Below are 12,413 nucleotides of genomic sequence, written 5' to 3'. Positions count from 1 at the left end.
ATGCCAAGTCCCAGATCTGGAGATGATGAGAGATCTGGCATAAAAATGGGGGGATTTTCGTCCTCGAATTTTGGTGATAATGCTACATAAACATTAGAGGCAGCGAGAATAATGATTGGTGTGATGGATGAATCATAATATTCGATATGGTGACTGTACGGATGCTTTGAGGTTGAAGTCTTGAGGGATGCTGCAGCGAATAATGCAACTACCAATCTTCTCCCCAGGGTCACCGGGCCCCTGCAGCTATTTTTATAGGCGGCGAGATGCAAGGCCCTAACCACCCCTGAGTAGATCCACCCGCTTGCAATTGCAACAACTTCCTCTTTCCCACCCAGCCAACCAATCACATCACATGGACTTCATCCGAATCAGATCATCAATTTCATCCTTGCCTCCACTCAACGTTGTCCAACGTCCTCTCTGGTCAGTAGCACCTACTCAATAGTCAGACCAATAACGCCTTCAACACATCTACATCGACATCTGCTGCCGTCAATAAATAGCACATCCTCCGGCTGCAATATCCTTATATCATCCCAACATGATCGCCAAATCGTCGTGAAACCCCTCTTAACCCACCTCAAACGCCTACTCCGTGCCGACGACCACGTACGAAAAAACCAGACCATCGACAGCCTGGGGTCGTGACTTCCCTCTTTCACAGCTCAATGCTAATATAATAGATCCATCTCACCACCGTCGCTCGTTAAGAACTTCGCCTCAATCACCTAGCCTATCCTGCGCTAATACTCTCATTGCGCCTTGATTACTCCATATTCCTACCATCCTGAGCCGCACATGCACATGCACATGCACTGCGACAGTGACTGCGACTTGTGTTTGCCTCTCGGATGAATCAGCTTACCGACCCCTCTCCATTTCTTTCATCATGGCTCCACGTCCAACCTTCATTGACCTGAGCTCCAAGTCTCACGAATCAATGCACAACGGTATCCCAGTCCATACATCTGGAACATTATCTCCAAGGATGCAGCACTTCGCGGGCGACATACCCCCGGCAATGTCCCCGCTGGACATGTTTGCTATGCAAAGCCGACTTCTGGCGAAACAATTGGACGACAGTAAGAGAAATGGCAGGCGAGTCAGCAGGCTACCTCCACTCACAACTGGTGATCCGATCACGAAGCAAAACTCCATGTATAACAGGTCAAGGTCCGCCGAAATACAGAATGTGTTACCAGGGTCACCTCCAAGAGCTAGGGATGAAGATCCATCTGGAACAATGCCAGAGGTGGAGGATCCAGATTTTCGACCCAAATCCTTCTACCCTCGAATGAGTAATATACCACTAGTTGAGGGTGAACCAGAGTACCATGAAGGTCCTACGCCAGACCCACCTTTCCTTACACCTGCGGAGTTCAGCCCAGTGCGGACGAATGACTATTTTGGCGTGCCGAGAGCAAAGTCACCAGAACCGACATTTCCACTAGGAAGGAGCGCTGAGGCGGTGGACCGAAACCCCTTCGCCTACCCGCCAGGGAACCCCGAGTCCTCCAACCATCATGGGCCACAACGTGAGACGTCTATCGCCTCTACGTCCTCTCGAGGATACAATGGCTCGTTAGCACCACCAAAATCACCTCATGTACGTTATGCGGGAAGCACTAGGTCGATTCCCCAAGACAGTTCGGATGATGAGCACAGTGCTTCTACTGGCCGGTCTGGATTTTCCCAACACAGGAAGGACTCTTCAAGCAGTGGCTTCTCGGTGCCTCACTCCCCGTTTTCTCCTTTCACACAAGCTCACGGTCGGTCACCGTCTCTAAACTCTGAATACTCCATTGGCGGCTCACGCCAGGTTCGACCGACTTTCAATTTCTCGAGGCCGCTCAGCAGAGCCAGCCGACCATCAACCGACATCCCATCCCGGCAACCCTCTTTCGACAGCCGGCCGTCGATGGATGCAGTACGACCTCCTTTCAGCTCGGCATCCCGTCAGCCATCTTTTGATAGCCAGCGTTTTCTCTTCGTGGATGATAGTGTGCAAACGCCTGGGAGCATGGACAACGAGCAAATCCCGGACCCACAGAATCCACTAGATGCACCAGCCCCCTCCTACATCTATGCCAAATACTCCCTGCCCCGTGGCAGGATGCTGCAGCGAGACTTCAAGGTCCTTCAGGATGAAAAGCTGGTGTTCGAGTGGGACCGACCTCAAGCACCAATAAACCTTCGCCCTACCACACCCCTCGCGAACAGACCCATGACGCCTACCCGGTCGCCAAAACCTAGCCTGGAGCTTCACAGATCTTCACCACGCCGTTCATTCGATCAGCGACCCCAATTCTTCGCACGCCCTTCTCACGAGCAGATTCCAAGAGGCTCACCACGGCCCTCCTTTGAGCAGGTTGCGAGAGGCTCACCAAGGCCTTCCGTTGAGCAGGCTTCTAGTGGATCTGCTCTTCCTTCTACCGACCAGAGATCAAACGGTTCACCTGAGCAGAATCATAGGCCACCTCCAACTCCGGTCCAGAGCGACGCTCAGTCGGAATACTCAGCCTCTACTCGGTCAGGAAGCACCATCAAAGCACGCCCTCGTGCTCCAGCTCTGTCTACCGAGCTAAGCCCAGAAGATCATCTAGCAAAGGGCATTGAGCTACACGAGCGTGGGGCCGCCCGAGAGTCTACCTACCACCTTCGCATTGCAGCGAGGCAGAATCTTCCAACCGCTATGCTGTTGTACGCACTGGCCTGTCGCCACGGATGGGGCATGCGTCCCAACCAGCAAGAAGGCGTGCAATGGCTCCGTAAGGCCGCAGACTGTGCCAGCATAGAAGTTGCAGTTGATGAAGACAAGAACGGGAATCCAGCCGATATGACAGAGCGGAAGACCAGGCGTGCACAGTTCGCATTGAGTATATACGAGCTCGGAGTCAGTCACATGAACGGCTGGGGCATCGAACAAGACAAAACACTCGGATTACGATGTTTTGAGATCGCAGGCAACTGGGGTGACGCAGATGCGATGGCGGAGGCTGGATTCTGCTACGCGCAGGGCCAGGGTTGTAAGAAAGACTTGAAGAAGGCAGCTCATTACTATAGGATGGCGGAGGCGAAGGGCATGAGTATGGTTGGCAATAGCTGGTATGTCCCATCTAGAGACAAAAGAACTGGCCTTCTGCTAACATACGGACAGGATCTATAAACCCAAATATGCAGACGAAAGCGACAAGAACGAACGCCAGGGGCGAGGTGTGAAACAGACTACGCCGGAGAAAAAACCACGAGACAAGTCAAGGACGAGGACCATCTTTGGACGCAAGAAATCGGTTTCTATCAAGCCTTGAGGGCTGCTTGCTTTCTCTTATCAAACCCTTATTTACTTCATGTCATCTACTTACTATACCCTTGCTTGTGGCGACAACACTCTTCCAGCGGAGAGTTTGAGTGCGTTTCATGCATATTACTGGCGACGGAACTTCTCGACGATTTTTACTGTGGATGAGTCAAAGGCTTGTTCCTTCGGCCGTATTGGGATATCGAATGCATAAAACACTAGCTCTAAATGAACCATGATCTATTTCTTGAATCATTTACTCCTCTCCTCATCTGTCTATACATCCATTCATGACCCATACCATCTCTCCATTCCATCCTCATCCAAATCTGACCTCCACCACCCTCCCGTCTCCGGTACCGACAATAACCCTAATAAAGAAGAATCCACACCCCAATTTTAATATTTTACAACCGCCCCCAAACTCGACCACCATCTCTACTCTCTAGGCAAGGCGCCGAAAGAAGCGGCAGTCTAGGCGGTACAGCCCCCAAAACATTGACGATAGCAGTCGCCAACAGGCCAGTCTCTCCCACTCTTCTAAATTACCACTCTCCCTGAGACGAGTCTTATCACAAAATGACACCGTTCTTTTGGGTCGATGCTGGCCAAAAAAAGCGCGTCGGAAGTAAGCTAGTTAAGAGAATATCAGCCAACTCGGAGTACCGCTTCCTCTCCCAACAGCTTTGTCCATCTCTCCTCCACCACCGCCGCCAAATCGACACTGACCCATCTAACCCTCCAACCCTCCTTCCCCCCCATCGCCCTCGCCACGCCCGCACTCCCGAGATTCTCTTCGGCGACGTCGCTGTGCGCCCAGCCCTCGCCGCGGCCATACCCCCCGACTCCGTCTCCGGCCCCGTCAGCGGCCCGGAACCCCATCGCCGACGCATCGTCCGCCAGGGATCGGAACAGTCGGCGCGAGACCGCCTTCGCGAGCCCCCGACCCCGGTGCTCCGGTTCCACGTGCAGGGACGTCAGACTGCCGTCGACGCCCAGGAAGGCCCACGCTACCAACGCGCCTCGTCCTTGCCCCTCTCCTTCCCTCGCGTCCGCGGCCGTACGTGTAGCCGTAGCCGTAGCCGTAGACGCAGATCCGGGCGTGTGGCGTACCCCGCAGCAGCCGAGCTGGGCGAGCGTCTCCTCCGTCTTGGGGATCTCCGTCCGGGCGATCGTCAGCTTGAGCTCGTCCTCGCCGCGGAGCTCGCCGAACGCGTAGCCGGGCGGTAACGACCCCCCGCCCTGCGATCTTCCTCCGCCGCCTTCGGCTCCGGGCGGGGCGATGAGCCATTTGCAGTACGGCACGCTGATCCCGCGTACCACGCCACCCCCGCCCGTACCCGTGTCGTCGTCGTCGTAATCATCATCGTGCTCCGTGTCTCTGGAAACCACCTTCTGCGGCGCCAACCGACCCACCTCTTCCCCGCCGATGAGCCGCAGCAAGCTCTCGTTCACAGACCCGATGATGGTCAGGGGCGTCGTGGCCGGCAGGCGCGCTGTGACGGCCAGGAGGGCGAGGCATTGAGCTCGGGCTTCGTGTCGCTGGGAGGGCGTCGGCGGGGGCGGAGGGAGGGTTTCGAAGGTGGAAAAGATCCAGCATTCGGTTTCGGGCGCGCGGGTGCGGTCGGCCCAGATGGCGGCGAACGAGGCTGGCGGGGCGGTGTTGGTGGTCGTCGGTGATGGTGATGGTGATGGTGATGATGATGATGGCGGGGGAAAAGTCGCGATTGTGCGGGCGGAGGGCGATGCGGTGTGGAATTGGAGACGCCGGAGGAGGGGGAGGGATTTGGGGAGGTGGGGGAGGAGGTGGGGTGCGAGGGTCGCAAGGGGAGCGGAGTGGATGTAGGTCTGTGGGGGGGTCGTGGTCATGATGGGGGGAGGAGAGCGGAGGTGTCAGATTTGGGGACGATGATCGATTGTTGATGCAGAGATCTATAGTATAACTATCTATCAGGTGTTTCTTGTGATGATTTACGGCAAATCCAGTAGGTGCTATCATACTATGTTTTGCTATTGAAATTCCGACCTTCGAACCCCCCCCCCCGGCCGGTGGCCTTGCCATCGTCTCCGCATTGCGAATATTCGTACATTCGTGTTATTACACCTTGTACACATTGTATGCTTCCGAGCACTACATCCTAGAGTCTTTGCAGGGGTGGAAGACAAGGTAGAGGCAACGACTCCCAGAAGCCATTGTAGGTCGTGAGGAATGGCTGTGGCTTGTCCGTTCGAAAAGGTACTTTACCCCAGAATAAGGGCGTTACCTTGGAGATGAAGTCCTGATTCCAAGAGCAAACGCTCCATTCCAGAGGTGGTGGGCCTCTCCGTAGTCTGTAGTGGTGGGTTGACACAGTGCAAATTTGGTCATCATCAAGGCATTGGCAGCGGATGCAGCATTTTGAAGCTCCGCTGAGACCCTCTTGAACTTCCTTCCGAGGTTCTTCCCGGACTAGGGATCTCTGGCACCTTATCGTCAGCTGGGATCCCATTTCGGCGGACATCACCAGAGCCAGGGTTCTCTTCCGAGCCTTTGGTAGAACTCCAGATTTCAGCCGGTTTATTCTCCGCGGGCGACTCCCAGTGAATTTTCTCAGCCCCCATCTCCTGGACCACCCTCTCGTGAACGTCCATCTCCTGGAAAACTCTTCCATGGTTTTCCATCTCCTGGCGTGGAGACTCGCAGCCTGTGATGCGATGACGGATTTGCCTCCTGTAGCACAATCCTAGTCCAACAATGACAGTGATACAGGCGATACCACCGACTAAGCAGCCGACTATAACGGCAGGACGGTGAATTGGGCGAGACCCTGACGGTCTGGGGCTTGGTGTTGGTGCGAGACCTACTGAAGCCCCTTAATACTGGACCTTGAAGAGGTCTGCGAGGCCGGATTGACCGAAGCCGGATGGAGTAGGTTCGTACATCGCAGCGCCACCTGATGCGCTGCAGAACTCCATGAATTAGCTATGAGGGGGATAAATCAGTATGAAGCTCTTACGAAGCACCTATTCACGCAGCAATCGGAGCAGGCACAGCGTAAGCCGGCGCAGATGCATCATACACACTCTCCCAAACCAGATCCGACAAATCGAAAGTCTCCCAGTCGCAAGGGGCGTCGTGCCAATCATCGTTCGCAGCACCGCCAACTGTGATCATCGTTCGGCCTCCGACTCGGTGGCACGTGTGTCCAAATCGTGGGCTCTCGCCTTGATAGACTTTTGTCCATATGAAAGATGGTATGGAAAGGACCCAATTTCATCGAAGAACGCGTCGGCTCCGCGGCCACCGTACAAATTCTTGCCTTGTGTAAGCTAATCAAATTTTGGTGCGTTTTTTAGGGAGACAAGACTCACACGTTGTGGCTGCTTCCATCAGGAGCAGATGCTAGGATGAGGCAGAAATCAATGCGCGGATCTGGAGTGGCTCCGCTCGTTGTCTGCTTGTACCAAGTGCCATGCGGGGTACTGTCGTTGTAGTAGGAAGCAACGTCAAAGATGTCAATCTCGTCCATCGGTAGCTGTCCATGTCAATTAGCCATGTTCCTCAAGTCTTCCGGTGTCAGTTTTTGACTGACCAAATTCTCGATATGCGGACTTATGATACCTGTAGTATTGGCGACGTTCTGTTGCTTGCCTGCTATCTGGACAATGACTCCATGGGGTTCAATATCATTGCCGTACATCGTTCCTCCTCTTGATCACGGCACGTTGCCACTTACTGCCTGCGTCGACATATCCTTGCTGTCTGGTTGACCAAGTCAACAACAATCATGCCTCCAATTAAATGCTCCACACCGTTTCCATAAATCTGCGTCTGGATCTCGCAGCCCGAGTCGAGTTCCCCATTGAAATAGAATCCTAAGCCTAGCTCTTCTGCATTAGTAAACGATCCATAGCTTGGTCTGTTTGCACTGCCAAGCGTCAAGTCATATTGGTCCGATCCCTGAGTCGAAATGTCAAACAACCACAATGAGTATTCTTGTGGAGTTGGGGCCTCGTAGCCTGGGAAGCTCGTATTCGAATATGAAGTTGTTCCGCCCCAGAGATAGATGTTGCTGTCATTGGCTGAACCGTAGAACAGTGCCCCGCGTGAGAGCACCGCAGGCGCCGTGCCAGTCCTGGGATTAGGTTTCTTGGCGAAGGCTTTTCCCGAGATATGGTCTTCCAGTCCCAGGATTGACTCCAGTCAAAGGTAACAAGATATTTATCCAGGCTTTACCGAGACTATCATCGCAGCCGTGTGGTTTGCAATCACTCACTGTAACCCTGTACCGTTGCCAAACTGCTCTGACGAGCTGCCATTTGCTTTCACGTCGATAAATGTTTCTCTGCCACCGTTGACATAGAGTGTGCTGTTCTTGACGACCGCTATGAAATATCAGCTCGTTACCAGCGGTTTCGAGACGCTCATAGTCATCGCTTTCATGCATTGGTGATCGAAGCGAATGCACATATTGACTATTGGATCCAACCCTTGGGCGCATACGCTGGCCGCCGTACTCAACAGACTGGCACTCTCATTTTCAAAAGCGGTGCACAAAGCAAGAAGTACTGGAAACTCTAGGAAGAGCCATACGGGAATAGGAAGATCGATTTGACAACAAGGTTAGCATAGCATGGAAGAAACAAAGACTCCAGACCTCGAAAGGGGTGAGGGACGAGGTTTCGATGAGTTGGAAAAGCCCAAGACGACACGAAACAGGGGCCTGTCTGGCACAGTGCCACGAGCTGAAGGTCCATCGTGCCATGCTTATGCACCAGATGCAGACACTGTGGCGTGGTATACTACCACCCCAAATTTTCTGGCAATCTTTGTCAACGCAGAGTGACCTTTCTCGTCACTCAGCTCGACTTTAGGCCTCGGTGTAATCAACTAGCGATGTTAATAAAGAATACAGCCATCAACAGATCTTGATTGTCTAAGACCAGGTAACCACGCAAAGTCTTGGAGCAGGTCCGTGCAAGAAGCCTAGCAAGACCACCTACAGGGCGTCATTTGTGAAAAGCTGAAGTCATCCATTACTAGATGTGAAGTAGTCAGCACCCAAGCCGGTCAACCTTTTCAATAGCCGATTATGCAGAAACAGGAGCCTTGAACGGGAACGCGTGACGTGAAGAGCAGGCAAAGCAAGCTGCCAGAAAAATCCCAAAATGAGTTGTGCCATTGTCTAGTCTTTTTCCCCATATTGATTTTGGGCACCAAGTCAAAAAATCAGTCTCTTTCATGGTCAACACAGCAACGCCGCGAGATTTCGACCATCGCCATTGGGCAAGCGGCTAGACTCTTCGAGCCACCTTTGTACTCTCGTGTTCGCTAACACCGCACTTCCTACTTAAGTCGATTGGTCGTAAGTGTGAGGATGCTGCATTATGGAGCTGTTTTGTTGCATCCCCGGGTTTTCCCTCTTCTTTTTTTTGGGCCTCATATCATCGTCTTGTGAGCAATTGACGTCTCCCAATGTCTCACTATTCAGGAAAATTCTCTTGCCTCGCCTCGTGCAAGGGATTTCTTGAAGTTTTGAAACAACTTATAGATTCAGACGTGTGTGGTTGTCAAAGACTTTCTGTAGGCCTGCAAGCTCAGGCTCAGGCCGTCGCTGCTTGAGGCGATGATGTTTCAAAAGAACCGCCAGACTGCTTATCAAAACTTTTCAGAACAGTCCGAGCGGTCTCGATTGCTGCTTCTGGAATTCCTAGAGAGGGTCAGTCTGCAGCCAGTCAAGATGGGAGGTCCCCACAGAATCATACCTGCAAGGCGTGCCACTTTCAAAGCGTGGGAGCTCCTATTGACGCCCTTCCGAAGACGGTGAACAAATGAAAACGATCCTCCAGGTCGCTCTACCACATCCGTGCAATAGCATGCCAGGTGCTCAAAATCCTTTGTCATGTCTGCTAAAGCGTGGAAATGCGTAGCGAAAAGCGTCCGGCAGAGATTCTTGTAGTACAGGTGATGCAAGCATGCGAAGCCCACTGCAATCCCATCCTCCGGTGTCGTGCCACGTCCGATTTCGTCCATTATCACAAAAGACTGGGCCGTAGCTTGATTAAGAATCGCAGCAGTCTCCATCATTTCCACCATGAATGTGGACTGGTCTCGGAACAGGTCATCTGCGGAACCCACTCTCGTAAATATTTGGTCGACCAAGCCTATCTCTGCATATTCGGCGGGAACGAAGGATCCGACCTGAGCCAATACAGAGATTAGAGCGTTTTGGCGTAGGAACGTGCTCTTGCCAGCCATATTTGGGCCCGTGATGAGCCAAATCCGTTCCTTTACGCCGATCGAACAGTCATTGCTGACGAAGGCTCTTCCCTGCTCTTCCAAACCGAGCTTTACCGTCGGATGCCGCCCACCAACGATCTTGTGGTCCAAGCCCGAGTTCAGGATAGGTCTAACAAACCCTTGCTCTTTTGCTAGAGTTGCGAATGAGCAGCCGATATCAAGCTCGTCGAGTACCGCAGCATTCCGTCGTAACTTGACTAAGTTCACGACGACTTGTTCACGTAGGAGTTGGAACACACGCTGCTCTTCAGCTTTGATACGTAGCTTTGCTTGATCTATCTTGCTTCCAAGACTGCTCCACTCAGACTGGTGGAAGGAACGCGTTGACTTGGTCGTTTTGACGTTTCGAGCGGCGACATACTTCTTTAAGGACGCGGCAATATCTTTAGTCCCTTTGACGTGACAATAATGCCCTTGTCCCGGAGTACACTTCAATGTTAGACTTGGTGCATCCAGGTCTCCTCTCAAGCGAGATGTCAAGAATGCTTTGTTTTGACGTAAACCATCTAGCGCTTCATGCAGGCTCCCCAGCATAGGACTCGCGTTTTTCCTCAGAATCCAGGTATCCACTTCCTCCCCTTCCTGGTCGGCGGAAGGTCTCTGCTTTATCTTGGAGCGCGAAAGGCGGGTCATGGCAGCTTGGTCCTCTGGAGAACCTTCCTTTTGCAGAACTTCCTGCGCCATTAAGACGATATCTGCATTCTCGGTTTCCTCGATGCGGTGGCTCTCCGTGAGGCCGTCTTCGTCGATGGCGTAGGCAATTCTAGCAGCGAGTGCTTTTGGTTCCTCAAGCCAAAGTCGGCGGCTTAGGTTCTGCAAAGACTGACGATACTTTCGGTCAGGGGAATCTGTTTCGGAATGGGCTTCAGAGAAGGTATTACGTGTCTCCAGTAGACTCGCTATCCCGCTCGTCGCTTCGATGGTCCTAAGCAGACTGATCAGGTCATCGGCATCTCCTCGGCCCAAAGAGAATTTTTGCACGAGACGCTCAGAATCGTAGCTGCGACGAAGGAGACTAGTGACATCTTCTCCGAGAGCTCGATCCCGTAAGAATAGTGCTACAATATCCAGTCTTGCATTGATGACCTGCAGAGACATAGAAGGAGAAGCAATCCAGTTTCTGAGCAGCCTTGTACCGCTTTTAGTGACGGTACGACGCACTGTATGCAGTAGACTGCCTTTGCCGCCGCCTACACCGCCCTTTGACGTCTCCAGAATTTCCAGGGCTCTCATACTGTTCTTGTCAATACTCATGGTCTCCCCGTCTTGTCTTCGGATTGGTGGCTGTAATTTGATCCCTGAACCCTGAAGTTTGTCCTTCACATATGCCAGAAGCAAGCTTCCTGCAGCGACCTCCTCGTTCGTGAATGTAGGCTGCAATTCCGTGGGCACTTCTGTTTCCAACATTGGAGTCCAGGAGGACATAGAAAGGGCTTGTGTTGAAGCTGAGTGGTAAGTCACAAGATGACGTTGCTGCTCAAGTATGCCCATTATGCTCTGCTTCATGCCATCTCCAAGATCATCATCTAGCACGATCTCCCTTGGCCCTATCCGCGCAGCGGCGGAAGCCAGCGATCCGATGGTGGTTATTTGCGTGGAAAAAGCTCCTGTTGACAGATCCAACCAAGCCAGCCCGATTGATGTCGATATCAGTGACGGCGGTACTGAGCCCTGCGCGAGCTCTGCTGGGATCTTCTCGATCTCCGAGGGATAGGGCGACTCGCCGGGTCCAATTAGGTGAAGGGCCAGCAGGAAATTATTCTCGTATGGATCCATAAATTTCTCGTCAATCAAAGTGCCCGGCGTGATCGTCCTAGTAACTTTCCGGTCAAACAACAGCCCTCCAGACTTGACAGTGCCCGAAGCATCGTTCGCAAATTCCTCACTAATGGCCACATACTCGTTCAGATCCTGCACGAGGATTTTGAGGAACCGGTCCAACTGGTAGAAAGGGAAGCCTGCCATGGGCACAGACCCAGCGGCAGTCTTCTTTTGGGCCACTTTGATGTTGAGAAGAGGTCCATATTTTTCCGCGTGCTCAAAGTAAAGCTCGTAGAAACCTCCCACCCTTGTCAACAGTACGCACTTGTCGAACTTCCGCATATTGTCCCATGCCTGCTGTACCACCGTGGGATATGCTGGACCGACATCCTCGGTCTCTGAGATGCTGTGCTTGGCTGCAAACGTATTTTGTGGAAGATCGTTGAGGGAAATGGTTGCCCGTGATTTCGCTCCACGACATTGGATCTTTGGGGCAATCTCCCAATTAGATCCGTGATAGAAGGGGTAGGCGTTAGGCGGTGTGCCAGCAAGCCTGAATGGACATCTGATTAAGTCTTTCCACAAAAGTCTTTTGCGAGTCGCAAAGAAAGCTACATTTCGCATTGCTGTTTTGCAGGTGAGCTGGAGCCCAGGAGCGACGCGACGATTTTTGATAGGGCTGAATTTAAGGTCCTCGGAGACGCTCTCTCTTCAAATCTATGTGCCCAATATAATCGATTAGAAGAGCAGCGGCTTTTGTGCAATAGCTGGGAGTGAAGAGACTTCCAGAACCACCGTGCTGTGTCTACTTTATTTGCTATCGTGTCTATTTTCCGAAAGCATGGACTGTTCCAGCTTGTCAACAAGACACAAAGACCATGGCCAACAAGGCCATCACTGGCCGAAAGAAATCTGAATGCAATATTATTTTCTCTAAACTGTAATTACTCTAAAACGCCATGCACGAATTCGAAAAAGATGCCTCTTGGGAGGCCAAGCAACCTTGTTGTAAAGCCGCCGTAAAAAAAAATCTATCGGGCCTGTAATGAATTGATAATGCAACCCCAGGTC

At 52.4% G+C, this 12,413-nt stretch overlaps 5 protein-coding genes across 5 annotated transcripts; 1 reads left to right on the top strand and 4 right to left on the bottom strand.

The window, feature by feature from the left end:
* Nucleotides 1-892: 892 nt before the first annotated feature.
* Nucleotides 893-3,311, top strand: HO173_001888 (uncharacterized protein; the record flags this gene model as incomplete). The annotated part of the gene is made up of 2 exons (XM_037303824.1): nucleotides 893-3,108; nucleotides 3,161-3,311. The coding sequence occupies 2 exons, from the start codon at nucleotides 893-895 to the stop codon at nucleotides 3,309-3,311; spliced, it is 2,367 nt and encodes a 788-aa protein (XP_037169546.1).
* Nucleotides 3,312-3,949: 638 nt separating this feature from the next.
* On the bottom strand, nucleotides 3,950-5,170 carry HO173_001887 (uncharacterized protein; the record flags this gene model as incomplete). The annotated part of the gene is made up of 1 exon (XM_037303823.1): nucleotides 3,950-5,170. The coding sequence occupies one exon, from the start codon at nucleotides 5,168-5,170 to the stop codon at nucleotides 3,950-3,952; it is 1,221 nt and encodes a 406-aa protein (XP_037169545.1).
* Nucleotides 5,171-5,671: 501 nt separating this feature from the next.
* HO173_001886 (uncharacterized protein) lies at nucleotides 5,672-5,962 on the bottom strand (the record flags this gene model as incomplete). The annotated part of the gene is made up of 1 exon (XM_037303822.1): nucleotides 5,672-5,962. The coding sequence occupies one exon, from the start codon at nucleotides 5,960-5,962 to the stop codon at nucleotides 5,672-5,674; it is 291 nt and encodes a 96-aa protein (XP_037169544.1).
* A 192-nt stretch (nucleotides 5,963-6,154) lies between these two features.
* HO173_001885 (uncharacterized protein) lies at nucleotides 6,155-6,981 on the bottom strand (the record flags this gene model as incomplete). The annotated part of the gene is made up of 3 exons (XM_037303821.1): nucleotides 6,155-6,242; nucleotides 6,653-6,816; nucleotides 6,874-6,981. 3 exons carry the CDS (start codon nucleotides 6,979-6,981, stop codon nucleotides 6,155-6,157), a joined length of 360 nt encoding a protein of 119 aa, XP_037169543.1.
* A 32-nt stretch (nucleotides 6,982-7,013) lies between these two features.
* HO173_001884 (uncharacterized protein) lies at nucleotides 7,014-11,966 on the bottom strand (the record flags this gene model as incomplete). The annotated part of the gene is made up of 6 exons (XM_037303820.1): nucleotides 7,014-7,416; nucleotides 7,558-7,666; nucleotides 8,285-8,320; nucleotides 8,841-8,870; nucleotides 8,926-8,991; nucleotides 9,047-11,966. The coding sequence occupies 6 exons, from the start codon at nucleotides 11,964-11,966 to the stop codon at nucleotides 7,014-7,016; spliced, it is 3,564 nt and encodes a 1,187-aa protein (XP_037169542.1).
* Between the last annotated feature and the right edge of the window lie 447 nt (nucleotides 11,967-12,413).

Source organism: Letharia columbiana, assembly GCF_014066305.1.
Source record: "Letharia columbiana isolate WasteWater2 chromosome Unknown Sc0000003_s0, whole genome shotgun sequence".
Taxonomy (NCBI): domain Eukaryota; kingdom Fungi; phylum Ascomycota; class Lecanoromycetes; order Lecanorales; family Parmeliaceae; genus Letharia; species Letharia columbiana.
Note: the sequence above shows the minus strand (reverse complement) of the source record. Positions and strands in the feature narration are given on the sequence as shown.